Source organism: Trichoplusia ni, chromosome 10 (assembly GCF_003590095.1).
Source record: "Trichoplusia ni isolate ovarian cell line Hi5 chromosome 10, tn1, whole genome shotgun sequence".
Taxonomy (NCBI): Eukaryota; Metazoa; Arthropoda; class Insecta; order Lepidoptera; family Noctuidae; genus Trichoplusia; species Trichoplusia ni.
Genome location: NC_039487.1, coordinates 1067079 through 1094514, shown reverse-complemented (window position 1 = coordinate 1094514; position 27436 = coordinate 1067079). Strand labels below are relative to the sequence as shown.

The 27436-nt window shown below is 34.1% G+C and overlaps 2 protein-coding genes across 2 annotated transcripts in view; one reads left to right on the top strand and one right to left on the bottom strand.

The window, feature by feature from the left end:
- LOC113498364 overlaps positions 1-27436 on the top strand; it is a 584256-nt gene that overhangs the window by 441274 nt on the left and 115546 nt on the right. The window lies entirely within an intron of this gene.
- On the bottom strand, positions 6155-9020 carry LOC113498365 (serine protease snake-like). Its single transcript, XM_026878375.1, has one exon. The coding sequence runs from the start codon at positions 7990-7992 to the stop codon at positions 7072-7074; it is 921 nt and encodes a 306-aa protein (XP_026734176.1). The 5' UTR covers positions 7993-9020; the 3' UTR covers positions 6155-7071.

The following is a 27436-nucleotide window of genomic DNA, read 5'->3' as shown; positions in this document are numbered from 1 at the left end:
TCAATTTGAACCAGTAGTTTCTGTGATTAGCACGTTTAAACAAACAAACTCTTCAGCTTTATATATTAGTAAGTATAGATATAGAAGTATAGATGACTACTTTTTGTGATAAGTCACGTGATGGTGACAAAAATGTCAGTGCTACAAGCAGTATGCCTTATAATTTAGAGGTGTGATGAAAATGAGCTTGTGTTAATTAGACAAAAAATTTGGGATTTCGTACCCAATACGTAAATCGAACTTTATGATTCTACTATTGAGGCTTAGCTGTCGGTCCGTCTGTCACCAGGCTGTATGTCATGAAAACACGAAAATTTTTGGTTGCTAAAATACAATCTCGGGGCTAAGTAACAGTTAGCACGGTCAGAAACTCGACGGGTGACTTATATGACTCCGATAGTTTTATTACCAACCAAAAGTTAATCTTCAGATTAATGTGAATTAAAAAGCAATATGTCTTTCCTAAATCCACAATCCACAGTTAACCCAGACAAAAATACCGACATTATCCAACAGTAGGGTCCAAATCGCAGCCTCCAACAGACAATAGAGGGTCATTAAACAGAGTTATTTCATTAGCACTTCATCTTCCAAATTCTATTAGGTGTCCTCTTCCGAATATTTAGGGTTCACTGTACATAAGTAAGGTTCCGTACATCACTATACAAAGGCCCGTTTCTGTCGAAAGGCCGTCCGTTTTGTGATTGCGAATCTGTATTTAATTAGGGTTCGGCACTTGTTTTATTATGGATTTTATTAGATAAGGTTCATGTTGTTGGTTTATTAGTTTAAAGTGACTTTAAAGTTTGGACTGATCGTGGTCATGGCAAAATACCGCATCAGGACAAATTTGGTAAAGTAACCATCTATGAGAAAATAAAAAGACAATCATAACTTTTTTGAAAAAATAAATAGGTAAATAACCATTTCAATGCACAAAAAAATAGTATTACACTTATCATTCTATGTTGTTAACTCTTCACACCCAAACGGCTGGACCAATTTCGATGAAATTTGTTACGGAATTAGCTATAACAGAGTCACATCGGTCAGCAGTTATATCGAAGCCGCAAACTACAGCTATTTTAAAATACCTATACCTCATACCTGTTCAAAAACGTTTCATAGGAAGGAATATTAAAAGATTTATGAGTAAAGACATAATAAATGATGTAACGGTTTACTCACGGGTATTTATCGGGGTAGCCCGACTAGTTTCGGACCCAACCGGAGTCCTTAATCATGAGCAGACGCGGCTAGTCGGGCTACCCCGATAAATACGCGTGAGTAAACCGTTACATCATTTAATAATGAATCAGTCTCACGATAGTTATTATAAAAAAAAGACATAATAACCAACGAAACAAAAGTAGATGGTTGTAAGATACTGAAAACGCTTTGAAAGCTGTTTTAAAAGAATTTGTATACCGCAACAATAAGCCTTTAAGTCAAATTCTTGTGAAAACACTTCTCGAAGATTTACGTTTGAACGAGTGTTAAATTATTTTAAGTAAGGAGATTCTTTTAGCTGATTAATTCGGTGTTTTTTTTTGTCCTTACAAAAATCGAATTCATTCCTCGTGTCGCAGGGGTTTACGAACATTAAAATGACATCAAAGACAACTAGACCCAGAATATTTTGTAGTTGTTTTAAACCTCGTTTTGCGTCTTGTATTTTAAATCATGAATGTCGGGTCTCGAGAACAAAATTACAAGCAACTTAAGGTATTCGTGGTATTCACTAAAATTTATTAAGTTATTTACTAGTGAAAAATATTAACACGTCCATTCACGCCAGACACACCTGTCCCAACAAAATATTTAAATTCACATACTTTGATTAACAGAGACCGTTTTCGGAAAGTTAACAAACTTGATTGACCAAAAAACGAATTAAAGAAATTGCTCCATCAAAACAAAAAAACTAGGTATAAAAATTCCGAATTTAGAATTCAAAATTCTCCAAAACTAAAGACATACGGTGACCTCAAAGTTAGGGCAAAATAATTAAATTCTAAATTCTTAATCGTCGAAAGATATCGTCAAGTGAGATTGGCAATTATAAAAAAAAATGGGCCCAAAATGGCGCCCGATGAAAGGGGAACTAAATTCGGTGTTCCTTGGGGTAATGTGCACGTACATATAACGTTGAGTTTCGGAGGTAGTTGCCATGAAATTGACAATGTTTCGCTAGAAGTGGATTAAGTTAGCATACTTAGATTGTGCTTAAATTTAAGAGTTTATTTTAAGTTTTTACTCTCCTACAAGAGCTATTTTATTTTACAGTCGTTTATTTCGGCACGTTTAAATAATTAAGTATTTTAAGTTAGCTTTGTGTGGTGGAAAATTATTTACCCCTAAAAGTTGTTTATATACCTTAGCCATTAAGATTTAACGTATTTTTATAATATTAGATTTAACGTAGTTCTGATTCAGTAGGAATATATCTGATGTATATTTATATTTATTATACTCCCTTTTAAATCTCTTCTTAACCACTCACTATGGATAAATTGTGAAGTTATATACCATTTTTGACGTAACCTCAAAAACAGGTCTTCTTTTTGCCTTCGTTGTATCTGAATTCCATAACACAAGTGCTTCAGCAACTTACTTTGGGTTCAGAACAATGTATGTGATGTTTTCCGCATTTATTTATTTATTATTTATTATTAACTCCTACGTCGTGTCGCGTAGGTAGCTTGAACGTCCAAGTCAAATACCAATAAAACTAATTATATTTAAGTAAGTCATTAACCATATAACGACTCATCTAGTTGTAACCTTTATAGCAGATTGTTTGCTATAACTAATTGCTCAATTATTTGACCAATTGCCACTTTATAGTTCATAAGTGCTATTACGTAATTAAGCTTAGCAATAAAATGTGGAATTACATGTATTAGCAGAAGATTATAGTTTGAAAACAAAGGATTTTCTGGGACTAACATTGGTATGTGTGTGTTAAAGCTTTATGTTTATTCAAAACTAGCTGTTGCCCGCGACTTCGTCCCCGTGGGTAGAAGATATAAGTTATGATTTATACCTGCCCTGTTTTTTTCACATTTTCCATTGTATCTTCGCTCCTATTAGTCGTAGCGTGATGGTTTATAGCCTAAAGCCTTCCTCGATGAAAGGTCTATTCAACACAAAAAGAATTTTTCAATTTGGACCAGTAGTTCCTGAAATTAGCGCGTTCAAACAAACAAACAAACAAACAAACTATTCAGCTTTATATATTAGTATAGAGTATAGATAGATGTATTCAGCTTTTTATTTTTATTAAAAGTAGCGTTTTCTAACCTACTCTCCCTTGATAATGAATTTCTGAATTGGAACTCGAATAATTTTCTTGGTGTATCCTTTTTACCCGACTCTGTTAGGAAAAGGGTATTGTTTTACGTTACGATAAACAGTTTTTTTTGCTTTTATAATAACTATCGTGAGACTGATTCATTATTAAATGATGTAACGGTTTACTCACGCGTATTTATCGGGGTAGCCCGACTAGTTTCGGACTAAACCGGAGTCCTTAATCATGAGCAGACGCGGCGGGATCGCGAGTCGAACTAGTCGTAGATACGCGTGAGTAAACCGTTACATCATTTAATAGTTTTTTTTGTACTTCAATCTTGAACATACTTTCTTTTCTTTTTTTACTAGTCTGTATGTTCATAAACAATGGAATAAATACATGAAATACAGTGTGTATTTGAAATTCATACTTTAAGATTAATATAAGTGATTTTTAAGTATATTTTCTTTGAAGAAAAATCCAAATTGTTTCCTTAATGCGTACAAGGAGCATGGCCGAAGAAAATCCGTCAGAAAAGCGGGCTCTTGTAAAAGTTTAAATGAATATTACGCATTTTCATGTAAGTTGTAGATTGTGTTTTTGTAATAAGATGACTTTTAAAACTTAATGCCAACTTTAATAGCTTATTTTATAAATGTGAGGGATATAGTTTGTTTAATTCTGTGAGGTTTTGAGCTTTCGTTTAAAACAATCTTTTGTGGATTTATATTTGTTTTTTCATCTTGGAGTTTCATCTCGCAGGTGTTAATCCTGTGGTTTTAATATAATATTATTGGAAAATGGGAAATAGATAAATGATTTTTTGCCTGTTACAATCCTAGGTTACAAAAAACACTTATAAATCTCATTGATATCTCTTAATCTAAACTAATAATATATATATACATATATTCTGGGACAACTCACACACGGTTATCTGATCCCAAGACACCAGAACAAATGATCATGCTCATCACACAACATTTGTCCTGGGCGGGAATCGAACCCACGACCTCCGGTATAGCAGTCAGGGTCACTAACCACTAGACCAACAGGCCCATCGAACTAATATTTATATTTTTAAAACTATATTATTATAAAAGAAAAATATACATTATTTACAAAGCGTCAAAAAAGCCATCTTCATCCCTGCCAAAGTCGGGAAACGTGCCCAGAAGGCTGGCTGCATTGCCACGTTGTATGGCAATGCTAATTCTTTGGGCAAAATATAGACCAGCCTTCTGACCACGTGTAGAGTCGACCAAACGCTTTGCGAGTGTATAGGTATTCATAAGTTATTATTCAATGAACATTATATTATATATATATAGTTAATATGATACTGAAGTGATAGACGAAATTACAAAGCATGCAGTAAAAACTCTTACCAATAAAACAAAAATCAACTTTTCAATTAAAACGAAACTTTCATTCATAAAATAAAAGTCATTATAACCAAAAAAACCAAACCACGCGCCACCATTAACCATGGGAACAGATACAATAACAATTATTTCCTTCACAGTTTTATATAACAGTTAAATTTATCTAACTGTTAAATATATCTGTGTACAGACCGCCAAATTTAATTTCATACCATTTAACGTGATTCGTTTTGGTATTGTGGAATGGGTTTTTTATACCTGTTCCACGGTTCGATAATTTATTGAGTAGTGAACCATGGGAGACGAGGTTCTCTAGTATAAAACAGCTGTTATTAACCCCCAAAGCAATAAGGGGTGGTATAAGTTTGATGTGACTGCCAGTTTGTGGCATTATAGCTCCTGAACGGATTGAGCGATTTAATTCATCTTAGATATGTTTATTAAAAATTGTCAAAAGATTTCTTTAGCATTTAAGTTTACAAATCTTCCTCTTTTTCTAAGTTTAATAGGAGCCAAAACATTTATTTCCGTTGTGTCATATAAATACTAAGAAAGTTAATATTGGAATAAATATAAATTAAATGAAATAGCTGAAGACCTCAACAAAGTTCCATTACAAAATAATACTAAAAGAATATTTTTGTATACAAATTTTCAAAATAAAAAAAAACTCAACACTATCTTTGTAAATGTTACATTTAATTCTAAGATATCCATTCGATGCTCAATAAGTACCTACTATATAAGTTTCTTCGTACTATCGACTCCACCCGTAATACTTAGTCTAAATCGATAGACTTGATTAATAGGCACGTATACACGAGTGGTGACAACAACTTGGCAAGGATACTGATCGATAGGTCGCGAGTTCAACTCCGGTTGAATTATAAGGGTTTTAGTTTTAGAAGTTTAGACTTTCGCAAGTACGTAATTACTGTAACAAGTTTTAAGTAAAGTAGTCTATTATGAGGTAAGGTTTTGGATGGGCGATCGTGATTTAGTTTTGTGATTTGCTACGACGTAGTGTATAAATACGATCTGATATTTTTATTTCTTACTTTATCATTTAATCGCTATGCAGTAAAAAATATAATTTAACATTTTGATAAAACTTAACGGTTTTACAGAAACAAGTTTTAACACTGCATAATTTTACCTCGGATACCTTAAATCTACATAATATTTTAAATACGAACCGTACGAAACCTCGGCTGGTATTTTTCAAAACAAGGATAGGACGGTTCCACCTGTCGGGTCCAATCCACCAAGTTTTCGTCAACCCCCAAAAGTGTCATTTACATATTTTCGTCTCGACGCGAAACGTTCATCCCTTACCATGAAACCTTAAACTAAAACAATTGCCAATTTGTAAACGAGATGCTACTATACACTTTGTAGAACTCTATCTCTTTCATACACTACCAAGAGTTGTGATTTAAGAGTTTGTAGAGTCTCATGGTATGGGGACTGGTTTTTCATGAAAATGCTCTTTTTGTTTCAGGTATGCCTACAAATGTGGAGGTTTTTAAATAATAAGTTAGCTGTCGTGAGCAGGCGAGCGGAATTGTGAGTCGTTTTTTTTATCTCCTGATGTCTTGATATAAGAGATGCTGTAACTCTTCCTTCTAGTGATGTACGGAAATGACGTCGTTATTGTATTTGAGTTTTTTGAAAAGTTTTAGTTTAAATATGTAGAAGCAGTTAGGTTTTTAGAAAGAGAATAAGGTTTCAAAAAAATTGTCTGCATCATTTTTATCAAGGCCATCAATACTTATTTAATTTTACAATGTTAATTGTGTTACTTCTTTACCTTTTATTTATCAAGTAGTTTATGTACACATTTTATCTTCTATTGAATTTATCATGATACGGCATAAATTAGGAAAAGGCTGAATAATAGCTAAATAGTAGCTGAAAGATAGTAGGACAGTTAACAGATGGTTTAGTTACACTACTCTTATACCTAATACTTGTCATATGTATGAATGGATGAAAGAGAAAGGAACTTAACTTGAATTAATTTTTTTTGCGCATATCATTCCCTTTGTCTTGTACTTTCTTTTTCCACAGACAGAATAATGTGGTGAATTACATGAATTGGCTCCAATTATATCTTTTGTAAAACTCGTATTGCTCCGAGCGATATTGTAAAAGAATGACACACCAAAAAATACCAAATAATTAAACTAACGAACAAAAGATTTCAAGTTTATATAAAAACGTTGCAATTATTACGGCGAAACGCTATGAGAATAATAACGATGCAATTAAAAATAGTAATCTTAATTTATTAGGTTGAAATGTACAATATTATATACGTATACCTGAAGTTTCGAGTACATCACAAAACATTCTTAAGTTTACACAAAAAAAAGGTTATGTTTAAAATCTTTATCGATTAGGCCAAACTATATTTTCGATCCACTCCACGTATTTAGAAACCTTTGTATACACACCTGGCGCCATCTTTCTCCCACAATCCCTCCCAAATGACGTCACACCAACGATTGTATGAAGTGGAAAGTTATGGACACAGTCCACTCGATCCTCCATGATCTGCATGGGACCTCCAGAGTCCCCTTGGCAAGTATCCCTCCCCCCATGCTCATAATCGCCAGCACACAGCTGGTTCTCCGTTATCCCTTCAGCCAATATCTTCTTCTTGATCAAGAACTTCATGGACCGGTTGCAGATTTCTGGAGCTATCACATCTACATCCACTTTCATAAGCGTCTGGCTTCCATACGTTGCACTAGAGGCTGTCTTCCCGAAACCAATTACAGTCAGATTGAATCTACCAATGTCTTCCCCTAGATGTAAACAAGCTATCCTTATATCTCTGTTCAGTGTGAAAACTGGGCTGGCTCGCATAAGAGCTATGTCATGGTATTTTGAAGGGGGGTTGAATCCAGGATGAGGCACGATCTCTGCTACTGTTCTTTCCTGAACCAGTTCATCAACTTCGTCGAACTCGAAAGTTGCAGTTCCTATCCTCAGGATGCTAGCTGGTCCTTCGTCCCTGTCCTCGACGCAGTGAGCTGCAGTCAGCACCCAACCCTCACTGATCAAACTTCCCCCACATTTCCAAGAAGGATTGTGGTTTGGATTCTTCCGAAATCCAATTAAAACCATGTGAGGATATAAGAGAAAATCAACAGGAACTCGTACTCTTAATTTCGGGAATAAAATATTATGGCATTCTAGCATTAGTTGTCCATAGGTTTTGCAAGCATTGAAGGCTTTTTCACCTACTCCAGAACCTCGAAACGCAATCGATAAAACTATAACCAGCGCTATTTTGATCCGAATCATTTTCAGAATGACTTTCCTCACTCGGTGAAATCAACCATAGCACACCTTTTCGTCGAAATAGATTATATCACAAGTTCTTCTTGTCATTATTAACCCGTGTCACTTTAGAAATTCGTCCTTTGGTCCGCGCGAATCTAACGTTTTTTCCTATTTTTTCACGAAACATGCACACGGGCGTTATCAATAATTTAACACGGCAACTGAATCGTGTGCCTTTATAGCCGTAATTGTAATCTGGCCGTGGATAATCAATATTCAGTCTTAATTACAATAAAAAAACGGCAGTCCCGTTATAATGTACAATTGTTACATTCTCATTTAGTAATGGTTGCTAAAATTTGTTTCTTTCATCTAAATCTGGTAGATTCGATTCTACCGTACAATATTGTGTTCAGTAGTTTGTAAAGTTTTCTTGAGAGAATTTTATGTCGATTCGTATTACCGATTCATCACTATATTTAGTCACTTTTTCTTGTCGTTGCGTGGGTCGGGATTATCGGATATCCACCTTCAAGAAGAACCCATTCAGTTTATTGGTCTTTTTTTAGATTACATCTTTTTTCAGAGGAAATAAACCGAACTATTTCTATTACTTACGAAATAATCTGGCATATATAAAAATAAGAATTCGAGAAAATAAACATCTCAATCTGAAGCCTTCAAAGATTTATTACAAGACATCTTAAGTATACGATCAAATTAAACCCGTCTGTGTATTCTAGACACTGTTAACAAAAACCAACGCAAAAAAGTCTTAATTATTCTGACACTAACATTTGCATTAAAACAATCGATTCTTCGTATTTTAAGGTCAAGTCTGCGTCATTCGTCTTACTGGTCGTGTCTCCTGCATAAAACATATCGCACAGAATAAAAATGGACGTAGCCCAAGCGAAATCACCACTGGTATTTACTGAAATTCTTTTGATGGAAAAAATGTATTTTAGAATCTTACGCAATCTTTGATACTAAGATAAATTACCGAAATGTTTAATCTGTAATGCATGAATTTTTTGTATGTTTGTTACCTATTCCGTGACATATTTTGGTTAGCTGTGTTTTTCAAGTGTATCGCGTTGCGAAGCTCTGACCAATGTATAAAATGGTATGGAAACTTTTTGTAAAATATAATTTTAATAAAGTTATAGGAATTCTTTTACCTGTTTTGTATGTCTAGTTTTATTCGAGAGATGTTCTTGACGTTACTATCTAAACTATTTTTGATTCCAAAGAGCTTGTGCCTTCCTTGTTTTTGATTGAAAACATAGCAGTGATGTTCCATAGTTTTATATACCGTTAAAGCTTGTGATTTTAGTATTTAAAATATTAAACGTTTACTTTATAATAATAATAATAATAATAATATATCCGCAGGGCAGCTTGTGGCGAGCTGTTTGTGAGTAGCGACACAACGGAACCTGAATGCCCCAGGGGGTCACTCTTTACGGGGACTCCCAGCTCTTTCTTGCCTTAACTGGCTGGCTAGAGAGGGGTCGCTAGAGCTATATGCTCGGGGGTGGAAGTGTCTAATGGCGTAATAACGAGGAAACCCGCTCCGGGTCTGTGACCCGCGATGGTGAAATCGGTGTCGCACCTCTCTACACCCCTAGCCACTCGCACTGGTGTTGCCCACCTGCTGTCAATCGTGACGGTATCATAGGGGGCCCATCTAGTGAGTGGCGAGTCACCGCCTGCCAATTTATTTACATCACCATGTGTAGAGAGGCAGGTGCCATAGTTTACCGGATAATTCAAGGAACTGGTCCACGTAACAATGTCTCATATATATTATAATAGTCTAATTGATTTTACACACATACTTGCAATAGTTCTGCATCTACTTTGGATTCTTCATGTCTGTTCTGCCATAGAGCAGAGGTGAATGATCCCTAGTAGATGCCCCATCACTTTGTAAATTAAAGTTCTCAAGAAGGCCTCTGCACGTTGGACCTGTGTCCCCGTTCACGCCTTTAAAAAGGACCGGGTCTCTTCGCATGAAGTTAACCCGTGAATGAAAAGAGATACATAATAATATTTATTTCAGACTTATTTCATAATAGTCCATAGTTATGTATAACATAAATTCTAAACAGAAAACTACTCTAGAATTAATTAAATATTATTTTATATAACTAAATGCTGGTCGATGTCTGGTCACTTTAGTGAGGTTATATTTTCTTACTGTTTTTATACATTTTCCAGGTATTATGTATTTTTTTATATGGAGCTGCCAATTTAGCCTTCATCAGAGGTTAGGTTTTTAGCTAGTTCAAAACGGAACCCTGTTTAAGGCTAAGGCTCAGCTATTTGTCCGTCCGTCTGCCGCCAGGCTCTCATAATATTAAACAGCTGAAATTTCCACAGATTCTCTGTTGACCCTTTAATAACATATAAAAAAAAAACAAAATTGAGTCAAGTAATATCTTATACGATCATTAATTCTAAGGACATCTCTATTTGAAATATGTTTTTTTTCACTCAGACCGGTTAAATTTTGTGTTTAAATAAAATAAAAATGGTCCTTTGATCCAAAAATGTTATTTCAAGCTTGCATTTAAAGATATTTCATTTAAAACATTAGTAAGAAACTATTATTTTATGCTTTTCTATTAAACGTTATTTTACTTTTAATGTAACAAAAATACGTTTAACACAACTAATTGGACATTTAGTTAACGAATATAATAGTTAATTAATTGATATGACAGCTATCATATTACTTGAAATAATTGTTTAACAGCTAATTTGTGCAATTAAGTGATTATTAGTTTTAATGTAACTGTCAAAATAATAAATCTTTAATACGGGGCTGTTGGTCTAGTGACCCTGACTGCTATACCGGAGGTCGTGATTTGTGTTGACCATGATCATTTGTTCTGGTGTCCGGGCGTAATTTATCTATAAAATGTATGTATTTGGAAATATATAAGTTTATCAGTTATCTGGTTACCATGACAAAAGCTCTGCTTAGCTTGGGATCAGATAACCGTGTGTGAGTTGTCCCAGGATATATTTTATGTTAAGTATTATATTATACTGCAAATCTAATATATTAATTCTGTCTAGCGTACAAAATTGAACTAACTCGAAAAGGCTGGACCGATTCTCACGAAATTTTGTATGCATATTGCATAGGTTTGAGAACTCAATTTTTTTCCCAGAACTCATTTATATCGCAAAACAACGTTTGCTCTGTCAGCTAGTATTATATATGAACAGATTTGAATTAGATAAAAAACACCTATATTTTGAAAACAGCTGTGAACTGAAAACGTTACGTAGTAGAATGTGTCGAGAGTACATATTATGCCCGTGTAAGTCATAAGTATTAAGCTTAGAAAGTAGAAATATGGATAAGACATTTTTATTTTCATTTAATATATGATCATTCAAAGTATTTCTAAAAATGATCTTCTAGCTTTTTTAACCAGGTGGGGTATTGATATTTGCAAGGCAGTGGGCAGGGATTGGAGGAAGAGTTGAAGATTGAGTTCAGTTGCGTGGCGTAGGAGAGGCCTTTGTCCAACAGTGGACTAATTTAAGCTAATGATGATGATTTTGTTTTATTACTAACTAGTGTATCCCGCGAACTTCGATCTGTCAGAGTCGTTTGTGAATGTAAAAAAAATATCATTCAAATCGGTCAAGCTAGGAGAAGTTCAGAGACGCACGTATAGTAGAATTACATACTTTATTTTGCCAAATCAAGAAAAAGTACAATAGGACTTTCTACAATAATTAAGACTGCTTTGAAACCAAGCATCAAAATGGTTTTCTGGACACTAAATTTGAACTATTATACTATTAATCATAAACGCAATTGATACTCGATGGATTCTAAGCATTATAAATACTGACAGAAGAAAAAAAATCCCTCTTACACATTTCGACATGCCTCCTATTCCATATTTCAAAATTCCAAGTTCTCTAAGAAAGAAATCTTGGAGCGGTGCAGGCACAATCACTGGAGCAATACCAAGTTTAATCAATGCCGTACCTTACTTTAACGGTGCTCCGGTTTGAGAGCGGCTTAACTATTTATTATACAATACATGCTCAGCAGCGCTTGAATGGTTTGGTCTTTTAGACCTATGTTATTGCTTATGGTGTGGTGTTTGATCTTTTGTTAGTCAGTCGGATACTAAGTTTTTATTTATTTATTTATTTACACTTCTATACATTAAATGTACAATGGCGGACTTAATGCCTGAGGCATTCTCTACCAGTCAACCATAGGGTAATGCAGAGATATCAAGAGGTAGTGTTTGGGTGATTCTCCGGAAAAAAGTAAAACAAGTTAAAAACGTCATTATCCTCACCACACTTTTGATACTGCAGATTGATGTATTCTATATTATTTTTATCCGAGTTCGTAAAGTACTCAGGCTATTAATAGATTACTTAAAAATTTAGTACTACAGTTACTTAGACCAGTTGGTGAGGATAATGACGACGTTAACTTGTGTTATTTTTTTCTGGAGAATCACCCGTTTGGTGATGTATGGAGGCTTAATCTTTAATATACAGATTGGCCCAGTGAGACATATAAGCTAGTTATTTTTGTAAAAAGGTTTGGGTAAGATTTAGTTACTGCACCGTAAGATAAATTGCTAAACACATTTTAATTTAAGGTGTATTATTCAGTTCGCATATTTGCGAGACAAATCGGCTATATTTAATTGAGTAATTGACTGAAATAAATTTCCAAAAATCTGTTTGTTTGCTGTTCCGGTTGGATTTCTGCAACTAAATTTTGAGGCACTTCCCGATAAGGTTGCAGGCTGAAATTTTCATTATAGCTTCAAGCCCGATGACAATGCAATTTGTAACTATAAAACCGGGTGGACCGATTTAGATAAAATTTTAATAGAGTGAAGTTGTCTAGATTCAATTTAATTAATCTCTAGAAGAAAACCAATCAGAATAATTAATACCAAAATGCAAGACGCACGTGTTTCACTTGTTATGACAAATCATAAATCATAAATCTCCATTGTACATTGAAATTGGTCCTGTTTTCAATTTGGTCCTTAGATACCAATTTGATATTCAATTAGTCCTGAATAAATTAGAGGCTCGATAAATGGAACCGTTAGCGAATATATTAATTTGAATTACTGAAACTACGTAGTTTATACAGATAATTAAAATATCATATGTTTTCTGTGTAAATATTGAAAATGTATCAATGCATACTAATTATACACGTGTGAATGTCAGTCTGTTTGTTACGCTTTGATGGTTGAATTGGATAAAATTAGATTGTGGCCTTGCGATTCTACGCATGGAGTTATATGTAGGAGGTGCAGGTTTGATCCCAACGCAAGCCAATCAATGTGACTTTTTCAAAGTTATATGTATTTTTTAATATTCTAAATTCTAAGACACCAATTACAAAAGGTTAATGAAAATAACAGGATGAAACCTGAATTCCAAATATTAGAATCAGTAATCACCAACCCGCAGTGAGCTAGCGTCACGATCAAAGCTAAAACCTTCCCAATCCGTTAAGAAGTCTTTGCCACGCCGTGGGAAATATATACGCTGATATTATAAACCTATACAACTCGAGCCTCCTTTTCATATAGCTCTCCTACACAATAACAATTCTGTATACTAAATTGAGATTTCAATTTCGATTACCCTGCTGGTAGATATAAGCTATTAGTCCAAAGTGACTTGTATGAAACAGCCTGTCGTCACACCTGATTGCTTGTATTGAAGAAATATATTGTCTTCGAACTGTTCATGTTTAGTTGGTGAGATTACTCTCCTGTAATGTTTTTGGGAAATGGAAGTGACTTGTATCGGATAGTGGGTTTAATTAGAAGTTATAGTTATGTTTTTTTGTTGTTTTTATATTGTTTGGTATGCAAGTGTTGTATGAGAAGGTAATTTTTGGGCTGATGATGCATGGTAAAAAGATTTTTGCACATTTATTTATTTTATCTTTAATCTACACAAATTCGTCAAATAATAAAATTACAAAGAAACTATGTACAAAAGAGCGTCACACAGTTTTGGGGTTTCTTCTAGGAAACCTTGGCCAGAAAGAACACATATACTAAAAATACATATACTATGTTGGAAGAAGAACAAAGAAAAGGGAAGACAGACGCATACAATATTAGTTTCACAAATCGTTTATCCTTCAACAATGTAACTGAATAATTTAAAACATTTTACCTAACAAGAACAAAAACATTATCCATATCCATCAATTTTCAAAACCCCACCCTCCTACATAAGACAATTAAACCATATCCGAGCCATACGTACAAAGCACTAAAAGTCATAACTTCACGAAAAGCAATAAAGCCTCCTTGAAATTTGCTTACCTTCAAATATACCTGGTTTCAATGGAAAATTGAATCAGCAGTTCTCAAGTCCTCAAGAATCTTAGAAAACGTCTCTTGTCAAACGTTGTAGGCCGGCTTTAACGTAGTGTCGTACGTTGCGTCACGTTTTTAAACCTTTTTACATCTCTCGCCTTCCGGAGACTGTGTTTTTGGATTATTTTTGGTTGTTTTGTTCTGTATAAGTAGTGGATGCTATTGTAACTGTATTCCAAATTAAATAAAACTGTTTTTTTCTGCAAAAAGAGTAAGAATATAAAATGACACAAAAATTGACTGTCTATCAAATTATTACCGTAACTACACTTGTTCTGTAACTTAAGCTAGAGCTTTATTTTTTGTTAAAGTGGCAATAAAAAATCAAAAACTGAAAAAAAAATCAACTGTCTAGCTATCTAGGTTCATGAGATAAAACGTGATGACGGACAGACAGAGACGAACAAACAGCGGTTACTCAATAATAAGGTTCCATTTTTTCATATACTTATAGATACAGAAATCTCATCAACACCCAGAAAATTAAATATACTGCTGTTGTATCTTTAAGCGCTTAAATTTGATCAGCGAATAACTAAATGATGATTTCTGAGCTAGCACCATGAAGCTGACACCGGCAAACAAGAAAATATCAAGACGCTGCCTCCAGCGTATTGTAGGCAACGTCCAGCGTCAACAAAAACCCACGCCCTTAAAAATATTCCATCACAAAAGACACTCCAAGGGCTCTCACAGCCGTGTCCAATCTTTTCATCCATTCGGTCCTGGATTCTTTCGCTGTTTGGTCCATTGTGAACGAGCAAATAATTCTGGAGAAATAGAAAGGTCGCTCGAAAGGGGTGAATTAAAAGTGTGGAGAGAATTTGGTGTTTCTTTCCATTGTGAGTAGAGATGTCTTTGAATCGGGTCCTTTGTGTCGCGGCATGGGGTTTTGATGGGTTCGCATCGATCTATTGGTTAGTGTGTAGTTGGTGTGTTGGAGTGATCGGTTCTTGTTAACTGTGTTAATGTAAAACGTGTGTTTAAAAGATGATGTTCTGTAATTAGTAGTTGTCGCTGTATTGCTGTCTATTGATAAGGATAAAATTGAAAGAAATGTGATGAAAGCTTTTCCCATGTATCTGATATTATTATTTTTTCTTGTATTTCCTTGTATCTTTAATTTATATTAAAATTTCGTATGTTGTACCGATTAGATATAAGTACTGATCTTGATAATAAGTTATGTTTTATGTGTATATGAGTAGTGTAATTAGTTTTTACCGTTCTATTCTATTCAATAAATAAATAAATAATATTAATCTTACTCGAAAAATTGAATTTGTCCAATATAATTATCAAAATTATAATTCGACCCTTTGGGTTCTTTAACAAAATAGGCCCCAAACAAATCATTTCCTCCGTACTTCATTAAAGCAAAAAATAATCCGATCAAAATCGTTCTGCATAATGAAAACCAATCAATTTCCAAACAGCTAAGGTTAATTGAAGTAATCGGGATTAAAATTTAATCAGCGTTTTGTACACTCGCGTGGAGGTACATATTTGTTGTTAAAAATAATAATACTGGGTATTTTGTGAGGGTAGTTTCTAATTGATGATTACTAATTTATTGATCTTATTATGTTTAATTGTTGTAGCAATGCTAGAGGGTTTCCTACCCAAAGGTATTAGCACCAGTGTCTGTTCGTCTGTCTGTGACCAGGCTATATCTCATTAACCGTGATAGCTGGTGGAAGTTTATATCTGTTACCGCTATAACACCAGACAGACAGTTATAGCAAATCAATCACACCCATTCATTCATTATTGGATTTATAGAATGATTCGAGACAAAAAAAAATATGAAAAAACAAGACTTCATGAAAAAGCAAATTATTTATAATAAACTGTAATACTAGAAAACAATAAAATCTGTCATCATATTCCACCACTCCAAACACAAGATGTTATCAATCCACCCCTATCCTCAATTCCCAAAAAAAAACTACCAACATACCTTCACACTTAGAGCAAACAAGTCCAAAAGCATCTTATCCTTTACCATATACCTAGGTATACACATCAGGTATCTATCTAGGCCAACATAAGCATGCCACTGTATTAGGCCCGAAGCCAACGCGCGCACAATTACGGACCTAATGGCCTCTGTGTACCGACAGCATGGAAAGCAGACAAATGGGGCAAATGATAATTTATTGTTTTTTGAAGGTTCAGGTATGTGTTGTGTTAGAAGGAAACGGTTGATTAAGTAGGAGAAGAGTTTGGTTTAAGATTTGAAGTATTTTTATTTTTGAATTAGGATTAAATTGACAGACACAAAGTTCTTTATCATGCGCAATCCAGCCGTCATTAGCTCATTATTAAGCAATCATAGCTCTTAAACTATTCAAGCGATCCCGATAAAAAGTCTCAAGAATTATCCATCCGAATCACCGAAATCATTGTATAAATATTTGCAATCTGGCACGACCGACTCATGATCTCACAATTTGGAAACTCGATTTTTAGTATTTTATAACTGCTTAGTATTTTTGTTTCTTATGCATATTTACGTTATACCTTAGCGATTACCCCAAACTGTTCCACTGCAGCATAAAGACTATCCTTACACGTGCCTTTCGCTTCATCATTCCACGCAGTGTTTCTGTTTAAAACACAGTAGGTAAAGGATTGAACTCTTTACTTTTGTTTTTCTTTTGATAATTCTTTTTCTATATTGTGTGGTGCTACTTATACCTATGGCCAACAAAAAGCGTATAACTAAAACAATTTGGGAAACGAAGATGTCAAAACATTCATCTCAAAAAAAAAATATGCAAAAGAAAGAGGCCCCTAAACAAATCTCCCGTCAATTTCCCGCCAATTTCGAACTGTCTATCGTATAATTTAATATTTTTTCTCACGGAAAACTCCATGTTTTCCTGTTAAATACAATAACTTGCGTAAACGGGTCGTAAGAATGAATTGTCTGTCAAAGAATTGACAAACATTTAGGATAAACTTACTGACGTGATACATAAAACTTTAAGTGACAACGTTAAATGTCTATTTGACTCTACATAACACTTTTTAGTGACAGACATCAAAGTTGACACTTGAGGATATTTAAATAAACAGCGAATACATTATGATATAGGAAAACATCACCAGCAAACCACCTGAGATTTTTTCAAAAAGACTTAAAAAATGTCCGAGTTCTTAAGATTTTGAAAAAAGCTAGACCCTAGGTTAACCATGACTCATACGAAGGTTACAAAATTATAACCCTCCAAAATATGTAATTTTCTTTAAATGAAATGACATTCCATCTCATCAGCAATCCTTGCCCATCTTTGGACAACCAGATTTTTCTTATCCTCTATAAGATATCTTCTATCTTCTTTTTGTGAATGTAACTTGCACGTTATGAAAGTTGTATAAAAATATGAGCTGACTGAATTTTCTGTATTGTAATGTGTAAAACTGAAATTTTCACGGAACACGGATTTCTTTACATCGGTAAGCCAAGCCCTCCCAAGAGAATACCTGTGTAACACACTCATGTAGTCTTGCAGCGCTATTTATTCTTGCTTATTCAGTGGAATATAAAATAGCTAGATTTTTACTGTGGTTGCGCTTACATCATCTCCTTTTTAGGGTTATATAACAAAAGGCTAAAAACCAAACTGCATTCTCTGTCTGTCTGTTACTCAGACTATATTATAGTTACTCAGTTGAACTATACCCAGATAACGTATTTCTGTTACCGACAAATAATAAAATACAAATAAAAGTAAGGCAACTGTTAGTACGATCATAAATTTGATGGGTGATCAGAGAATATATTTTTTGCATTTTTTTTTCTGTGTATATATTTATTTATCTGTATATAAAGAATCCTTGTTGCGAGTCCGACTCCCACTTGAACATATTTTTAGTAACTGGAATCTTTAAAAAATTCAAAGCAATTTATTTTCATACTTTTTTTTTTGCCGACCCTACAATAAAATATTTTGGTAGCGTACTGTTTGTGTTGCAGACGATACATGGTCTTTGTTAATGTGATTCCTTTTGCTATGAAATTGATATATTTATGTATTATCCGGTAGTATTGCAGTGAACGACTACTAATGTCTCATTATGCTTTTATGTTATACGAATGTTTGCCAATTTTCTCAAGATGGGTCTAGCTATTGACTGTGCCTGTAAGTCAAACAGAATTTATGAGATTATTCAAATAACAAAGCTTGTAATTCGAGTAACTCTAACTTACACATGACTGGATAATTGGTCTAGTGATTAGTGACTCTGCCTGCTATACCGGAGGTTGTGGGTTCGATTCCCACCCAGGACAAATATTTGTGGGATGAGCACGATAATTTGTTCAGTGTCTGGGTGTTTTCTATGTACCAGTATTTATTATAGTGACTGCGAAATCAACACCCATTTGAAAGCATTATTATTATGATCAATGCTCCGTATATTCGAGACAGAATTCAACTCTACAAATTGAACCAATGCTCTTTCTATATGAGACAGATTTCACGCTACAGTAACACAGTTTTTCCAAGAGAAAATCGTATGCATACTCAAATTGTGCCAAACAGATGTCACAAGTAATTAGGAAACAACAATGTAAGGCTTAAGCGGGCAAAATTCCAAATAAGCGATGCCTTAAAATTACTAGCCAAGTTGGTATTCGTTATTGAACTCACATTGCTATTCGCGTGGGTTTGAATATGCAACCTTGTGCATTTGAGATCGATCACTAAGCCACTGAGTCATTTAATTGTTGATGTATTGAGGTCCAGAAGGTTGACCTTGAGAGGTGGGAAGATTTTGCATGTTGCCTGGGGAGACTGTTTTTGTAGATGTTACATATTTGAGAATATTTTGCACCTACTTTTCTCCCTACTCTGCTAGAAAATTTTAATGGTGAAAATATTTTAATATCATCTCCAGCCCGCTCATACCTTCCGTATATAGAAAGAGCCCTATACCAAACAGTGGAACATCTATAGGCTGGTGTTATAGTACATTTAGTAATTGAGGAAAGAATGTCAAATTGAAGTCGGCATGGGTAACTGATCTCAGTTGCAAAACCGTAACTAAATAGCCCAAATTGAATAAACGAATTTGAACTTGAGTCGTTTCCTATTGTATTATATTCTTTTTTGCTGACAGAAACATTTACAGATTGTAATGTACTGATCCCATATTCAATGCTTATCATACAATTAGACTTTTTTGCTTACATATTTGAGGATTTCAAAAACAATTCAAAGAAATATATCAAGAACAAATATTTTTTCAACTAAAAGGTATGCGTATTTTTTTCTACAGAAGAAATATAATTTATGATTTATAAACGATATTTGTAGGACCACCAGTAACTCCAGTAAGCTACAGTTAATTAGTTCTTGCAACTTTATTTATGGTAGTATAGTAATAACATTAAATATAAATATGAGTTCTTCGACTATAAATGGAAGTATTTAATTTTATCTCAGTGATCTAGATTACTAAGTCTCGTCATTTGTCAGCCGGACTAGAATGTTAGCTTTGTGATTATGAGCCTAGAATTTTTTCTTGCATTTTAAATGGCTAGCTGGTTTATGGATAGTGCTTGCATAAATTTCTAACATTAGTTACAATTACTAAGTCTTATTGTGATACATGTTCCTGGACTGATTTTGACCTTTTAGTGTAAAAAGAATATTTTTTTTATGTTTCGTTTCTCTGTTCAGAGTGTTCAGACTTTTTTTTATTCTACTTTTAAGTACGGGGCACAGGTCCTACATGCAGAGCACTATAAATTTGCGAACTTTAATCTAAAATTTGATTGTAGGTATCTACTAGGGACTATCAACTCCAGTTATAAGTAAGGACAGAAATTGACGGTATTCAAACAATTACTATAAAATTATGACAGCCTTTATTCGTCCTTCTACAGGGTACAGGCTTCTTCGCGGAGGTTTGATCATTGACCACGATGCTAGCTCACTGCTGGTTGGCGATTTCAGATGTCAATATTTTTAATCCAGGTTTCCTTATGACGTTTTCCTTCACCATTAGTCGTCTTATCTTATCTTAGAATAATTAAGAAAGGACATACTTTGTAGTCACATTCGTAATTTTCCTGCGTTTGGGTCAAACCTGGTCCTCGTCCATAAGACAGTTATAACTATTCCAAAAAGACCGCATCAACCTAGAAATAGAACGAGAAACATAGTTAAGTATCAAGTGTACCCATGAATATTACATAACAAAATGGCAATCCGTCCGTCCGTTCACACAAGTTTAATAATACATATTGCTGCCGGCGGCTCCGCTCGGCTCATGAATTAATCATGACCGTTTAACTAAATAGATACGTCATCGTTATCACTCGTTAAATGGTCCTTGTGATTTGCAATTGCTATTGCGAATGGGTGGGAATGTTTTGTGGGCAATATTTCGAATGATACATAGTTTTGGTATTTTTTGACGTTTCTAAAGGGTGAAAACTGAACCCTAGAATTATCGTCCTTATCTCATAAAACATTATATGTTGTCCGCATTTATTTATTATTATTATATATTATAGCTAGGCAATTTATGTTTTAAGAAATGATTAATTTTTGCTAACAAATAAAATCTGCATATACAAGGAACAACGAGGTTAAGCAAAGCTTGTTACAATCATAAATGTGATCGACCAATGTACTTTTTTTTTCTTTTGCATAATTTGTTCCATGCGGCCCAGAACAGAAAATCGTGGAAGGATTTGGAGGAGACCTTTGCCCAGCAGCAGGACACAGTGGACTAGATAAAAAAAATGTACGGAACTCTCAGTATCGGGAATTCGACACACACTTAAGCAGTTTTTTTATAAAAATTATAAACCTTTTGCTACTCAACCTATACATCCAAGAAACGTTTACTTGCAGTTACAATAATCACATGTTAACACGAAAAAATCTAGCTTTTCCAGTATTTTCTACACTATTCCTAGGCACCTATTACGACGTGTGAAGGTACACAGATGTCCTTATTTCTTACAAATACACTACAGGCCAAATAATTGGCTCAAATTGGTACTTTAGTGTCATATGTAAGCCATTCGATGGTGGGTAGGTAGGCCGTAATTATTTAATTTCTGCATTTAAGTGTGTATACTATAATTTACTTGGTTTGATGAAGAAATTAAACGTTTCTTTTTTCTTGTTATTTGGCATGTATGTACAAAAATAATTATATAGTTTTTGTTTATTTCCATATTACCGTTAGCTTTAGCAACATTCATTATTTTTTATGTTTTTCTTTTTGTAAACATAAGTATTAAATTATTTTTTTGTATTTTTCTTTATATGTAAAAGGCCTTTGTTTAGTATTGGGATACTAACATGCTGGTAGAGTTATAATAGTTTTGGTTATTTCTCAGGGGTCTATTATGTCTATTTTTGCATAGCATTCCAGAAAAAATATGATCCGTATTATATTTGACTAACCAACCCTAAAACGAAACTCTTAACTTTCGACTACAACTCACAATTTTGCATAACAAATTGACTAAAAAAATAATCAAAGTTCAACCATATGTGTGATCAAAGCTGTAACATTATATATGCGCGTGCGCACTGACGCGTATACAATACACCCTACGGTTCCGTACTATGATCTTCAATAGGGGTCTACTATCAAAACTTAAAGTACTCTTATAGCTGTAGAAGGGAGATGGCAATATACTCTGTAATGCGTTGTCTCGCTTTCACACTTGCAAGAGTTCTTTAAGGGATGGTGGTACTCCCTCTATTCCGTTCTATGATCTACAGCTGATTGAACTCGTGATAAGTTGTTAAGTTATTGCTGGTATCAGGGGTTAGGTTAAAAAAGGGAGTTTAAATTAAACTTTATTCCCGCATTTTGATCTACTTGCAATCAAACATTGTTTTTTTTTAATTTTGTGGGTTGTAATAAATGTTGTAAACGAAATTTTGTGGTTGTTAAAATGTTTATGTTATAAAATTGTGATGGTTTCGTGGTGCAGTGAATGGATTTGTATGGATGAGGTTGTAAGTTCGAACCCGATGCAAGTATCAATGTGAAATTTTCAAAGTTAAATTATATTACTGATATACATATAATGTATAATGGCACTGTAGCACTGTTGGAGGAATTCTTCTTAACATAATAGGGATAAGTGTTTATTGGAGTGAGCGTTGAGGTTTGAGCGTTAATCAGGTACAATATTTTTTTTATTAATTATCTCATCCTGAGGGACAAAAAAAATTTGAAGGAAAAAATATAAATGGTGGAATCGAAGATCGCATCCAGCAGTAAGCAAAAGTATGATCAAAGCTAAATTTTTGTCTATATGTAAAAGCTCTTTAACTAGAACAAACATTTACAGCCTGATATTACTTATTATTCATTTTCATATTGAATCTATTTCAATCAATTGAATAGTATTTAAATTATTTTAATGAACAAACACAAAAGGTACTGTAATTCATATTATATGGTGTATTGTATTTGATGAGATGGAAAACATTTTTTTTTCGAAATCATTTCATGATAAATTAACGATCACCATTCACTATTAGGAAACTAAATCTGTATTTGCAATTATTGAGGTTTTTGTTTTTATTCTATTTGTGTGGTAAAGTTGTTAATTAATCATGAAATGGCCACCACACCAAAAACCTACCATGCGCGTCGTGTCGCTGGTTCGATCCCCGCGTAGAAATGCCTTGAATGTTTGTGATCCCCCCCCCCCCTCTGACGAAACACAAGGATTAAATTCCTTAGTGCGAGAGTCGTTTTTATATAACTAAAAAACAAAAATGTTCTTATCCACCCGATAAGTTACTAAACATATCAAATAACGGTATCCTTCCTATAGATGTATCTTAATAATCAGACTAATCTTAATTATATATTGTTAAACTTGTAACATCTACCTTTTATCTGTGAAAACAATAAATGGATTTGCTTTGATTCAATACTCTAAGTACAACACCGTTCTCGACACAAAAACCATTGTTAGACAAAACCAATTCTGTCCTAATACTTGTCTCCTTATCTATACTCTATCTATACTAATGTATAAAGCTGAAGAGTTTGTTTGTTTGCTTAAACGCGCTAATCTCAGGAACTACGTGTTCAAATTTAAAAATTATTTTTGTGTTCAGTATACATTCATCGAGGAAGGTTTTAGGCTATATAACATCACGCTGCAGCTAACAGGAGCGAAGATACAATGGAAAATGTGGCAAAAACGGGGAAAACAGCTAGTCTCTACCTACAATTCCTGATTCCGTACAACCATTTACGTCACTAACACGTCCACTCAGTAGTATTAACATTTAAACCTAAATAGGGTGGCCCTTTGTACTAAGTCGAATCCAATCTATACGGATAAATGGCGGATCCATTTGTCGAAATCCGATCAAATGTTTAGCCGGTCAGAAAGTGGTTTTTTGGAAGCCATTAATAAAAAATAAAACGGTTTTTTTGTTTTTTAATTTGGTACTTTGGTGGGAGAACTAGGTAGTGGTCGTAATACTCGTAAAGGACAATAGTTATTAGACATAACTCATATTAAAGAAAAAGGTGTATTTCCTGTTGCTGTGTTATTTGTGCCTTGAATTTTGATGATAAGAAGTTTCTTGATAAATTATTTGTTAATCTCTGACTTATTTAGTGAACTTATATACTTATTAAAAACATTAAAAGAGAAGAAAATTTAGTTTAAAGAATTCGAACTACTAATTCAAACTTATGGTTTATTAATTAACAAGACGAAAGACTCGTAAGACAGTCAAAAAGTCGTAAAACACTCTTCCTCAATTGTATTACAACTCCAAACAATTGCCATCAAATTTAAATGGAAGTCAACATTCTCCCACGCTAGTTCAAACACGCATTAAAGAAAAAAAGGTAAAGTGCGAGTGAAACTTGTGACAATAAGGGTTCCGTACAAATAGGTTAATGAAAAACATAATAAGCTTTGCTTGAAAATTGGGCACTAATTTTTTGACCATACCATTCGTTGCGTAACCTTGATTGTTGTTAGACCGGCAACAAAAATATACCACATCCGAAGCTAAATCATGAAATACAGATACCAGGTAATCGATGGACAGACACTGAATGACAGACAGACGGACAGCGGACCCTTAGTAATAAAGTTCCAATTTTACCCATTGCGAACCCTAAAAAACAAAAGCAAAACGACCTTTTCCTCGGATCGACCTTCAAACAACATTCTAACCGCAAATTGAGTTTTTTTAACTACTTTTTTTAACTAATACTAGTTCAGTTATCAGTTGGGCACTAACCGTGACGCACAGCTGTTGTTGACCTTAACAAATAATGTCAAATTTAAATACATGTTTGTTAAACAACTGTTCAGTTGGTTTATGTTGCGTGGGATTGGGGCAGCCTGTACAATGAGGTTTAAAAACTATTCCGCTGTGGGAGCAAGACAGTATATTATATTGGGTGTAACGAGATTTTTCATCTGCCAGACGGACCGACGACCTGGTGAAAGCCGCTGGGTCTCGTTGGTTGCAGGTGGCAATGAACCGGTCGCTCTGGAGAACGTATGGAAAGGCCTATGTCCAGCAGTGGGCAGCTGTAGGCTGAGATGATGATGATGCTGATGAGCTTTTTCAACTTTTTCAGTTCTTAATTCATCTGTATTTTGTTTTTTTTGTTGTCTCAGAACTTCGAAATGGATGAACCGATTATGATGATCCTTATTTTATTTAAGGTGAAGTTGCTGCCATTTGGTTCAAAATGTCATCAAGTTTAGCTTAGTAGTTACTTATTTGAAGTGGGTTGTATGTTTTTGTGTTCTTAACACAACATTGTTAAAATTATACTTGGACATAGTGCATGTGACTTGAATGTTCGTGAAAACGCGAAAACGGGAGACGTATGTTGACCTGTTGGTCTAGTGGTTAGTGACCCTGACTGCTACACCCAAAGTCGCGGGTTCGATTCCCACCCAGGACAAATGTGCCTTGCCTAATGCTTGCTCTTTGAAACTACCCCACAGCTGAGCAAACACTTTTCTTAGCTGAAGAAGAATGCTTGCTCTAGCAACTTGCAGGGTGACGATTTCCAACTTCATTTTTTTGATGAAATTTTTATCTTTATCGAGTATACGTATTTTTGTAGTAAAATCTTAAACCAATCTTCGAATCCCAGTCAAAGACTGACAGTGTAAATATTAACTATTTTCATATCACATGGGACAAAAAATAAAGTGTTACAGAACCCTATTGAATACTGCGTCAACCCTATAAAAATAACATTTTATATTGCGAAAAAAAATGGTATCTGTATAGAAATATCAGACGGCAAGTTTGAAACAGAAATTCAATTATTATAAAGCTTTTATTGTTGAAAAGGGTGGACAGAGTAGGAGCGTGTATAGTCGAGTGGTACTAGCTTGTTCAAGGTTCGATTCCCGAACATTGACACCCACAAATTCTTCTTGTAATCATTGTGATTTTATGCTAGTTTTATAAAAAATCAACATACGAAATATTAGTGAAGTCAAGTAAAATAAACGAAATTGAATAAACAAGTAAAACAACTTTATTGGGTTTTTTTCAGGCTAGTTAGCTGTTGATAGCTTTTATTTGGGTTTTCAAATCTAGAATACTTTTAACTGTAAGTATTGCATAAGAAAGGAAAACATATTATTTAAGATTTTTTAATGAACTTCCTTCCTTTAACTTTCAACACAAAAGTAGCATTTTTCAAGCCACCTGTATTAAATACGAAGTGATGTCCCAAGTACACCTTCTGTCAACAATTTGCACAACGACCGGTGCCTTCGTGCGGAAAATGAAAACTAAATAAAACTGTACTGAGCCGTCGTCAAATATTGGTGCCGGAGCATCTGCTATCAAAACTTCTCTCGATCCTTCGGGACCAGGATACAACACAACAGGAATAGAATACAATCAAGCAAGGAAAAAAAACTATACACTATCGCTATCTCTTTTTCACAAGCAATTTTTGTGTAAGTCTGTCTCGCTCTATCTTGTTTCGAAATATCGCTTGGATAATGTTGGCATCGTGAAATTAATAATACTTAAAGTCAAGTGGTCAGATAATGGATTTGTATAGGTCTATAATGTTAGGTTTGGCTATCTTTAAAGGAATAATATATTGGTTTAGGTCTCGGAATTATTTTGGTACGTTATTTTTAGCCGTCTAGTCTACTGAAGAATAAATATTCTTCCGGCTCCTCTTGGCTAGGCATTTGGTACGTCTAGTTATGTATGTCTAGTCTGTTGTTTTTTGATAGAAACTATTGTATTATATCTATTGAGATACACTTTCATCCAACGATGTGTTGGTAGTCAAATAGTTAGGTATTTAAAACAAAAAAATGTTACGTAACTTAAACAGAATACAAATAGCTAATTAATTAGATTATGCATTTCCTAATGCTATACATAATAAATTTTCATACTAAATACATTTTTTATATAGAGGGTTATTTTTTGGCCGGCAAGATTTGTGATCCCTTTCATAAACATTTCAAATTATAATCTAAATCAGATTAACTTACTTAACACATTATTCTTCATATTTTGTATCGCCGAACAATTTACTTCAAATTCTTATTCCATATCCTGTACTTATCTAATCCAAGTGCCTAGTCCACGTGGGTATAGTTCGACCGGTTATTGCTATCCAGTTTTGCGACAATTTTTTGCGACTTTGCCCGTTATAACATATACTATAACTATGTTGTAAGTTTGTTTCGCGCCAATCCGGGATGTTAGTTAGCTTTCGGTTTGTCTGTGTCAGGGGTTAATTCCTTTCGTGTTTACTGTTCTGTGCTTTTGTTTGTTTGCTTGTTTTAGAGGTAGAAAATATTGTGTGAATTAGGAAGGTATGCTGTTGATGGTGTAAAGGATCTTCTGTTAGGAGAATCAGAAGAAAATACTTCATATTTATTTTATTTACATTCTTATAAATAAAAATAAGTAAAAATAAAAAAATAATTTTTAAAATGGCCGTATGTGTGTTAAAAAAAACATAAATGATCAAGAACAGAGCAAGATGAAAAACTAGAAGTTACCTAGAAGTCCTACGTACTT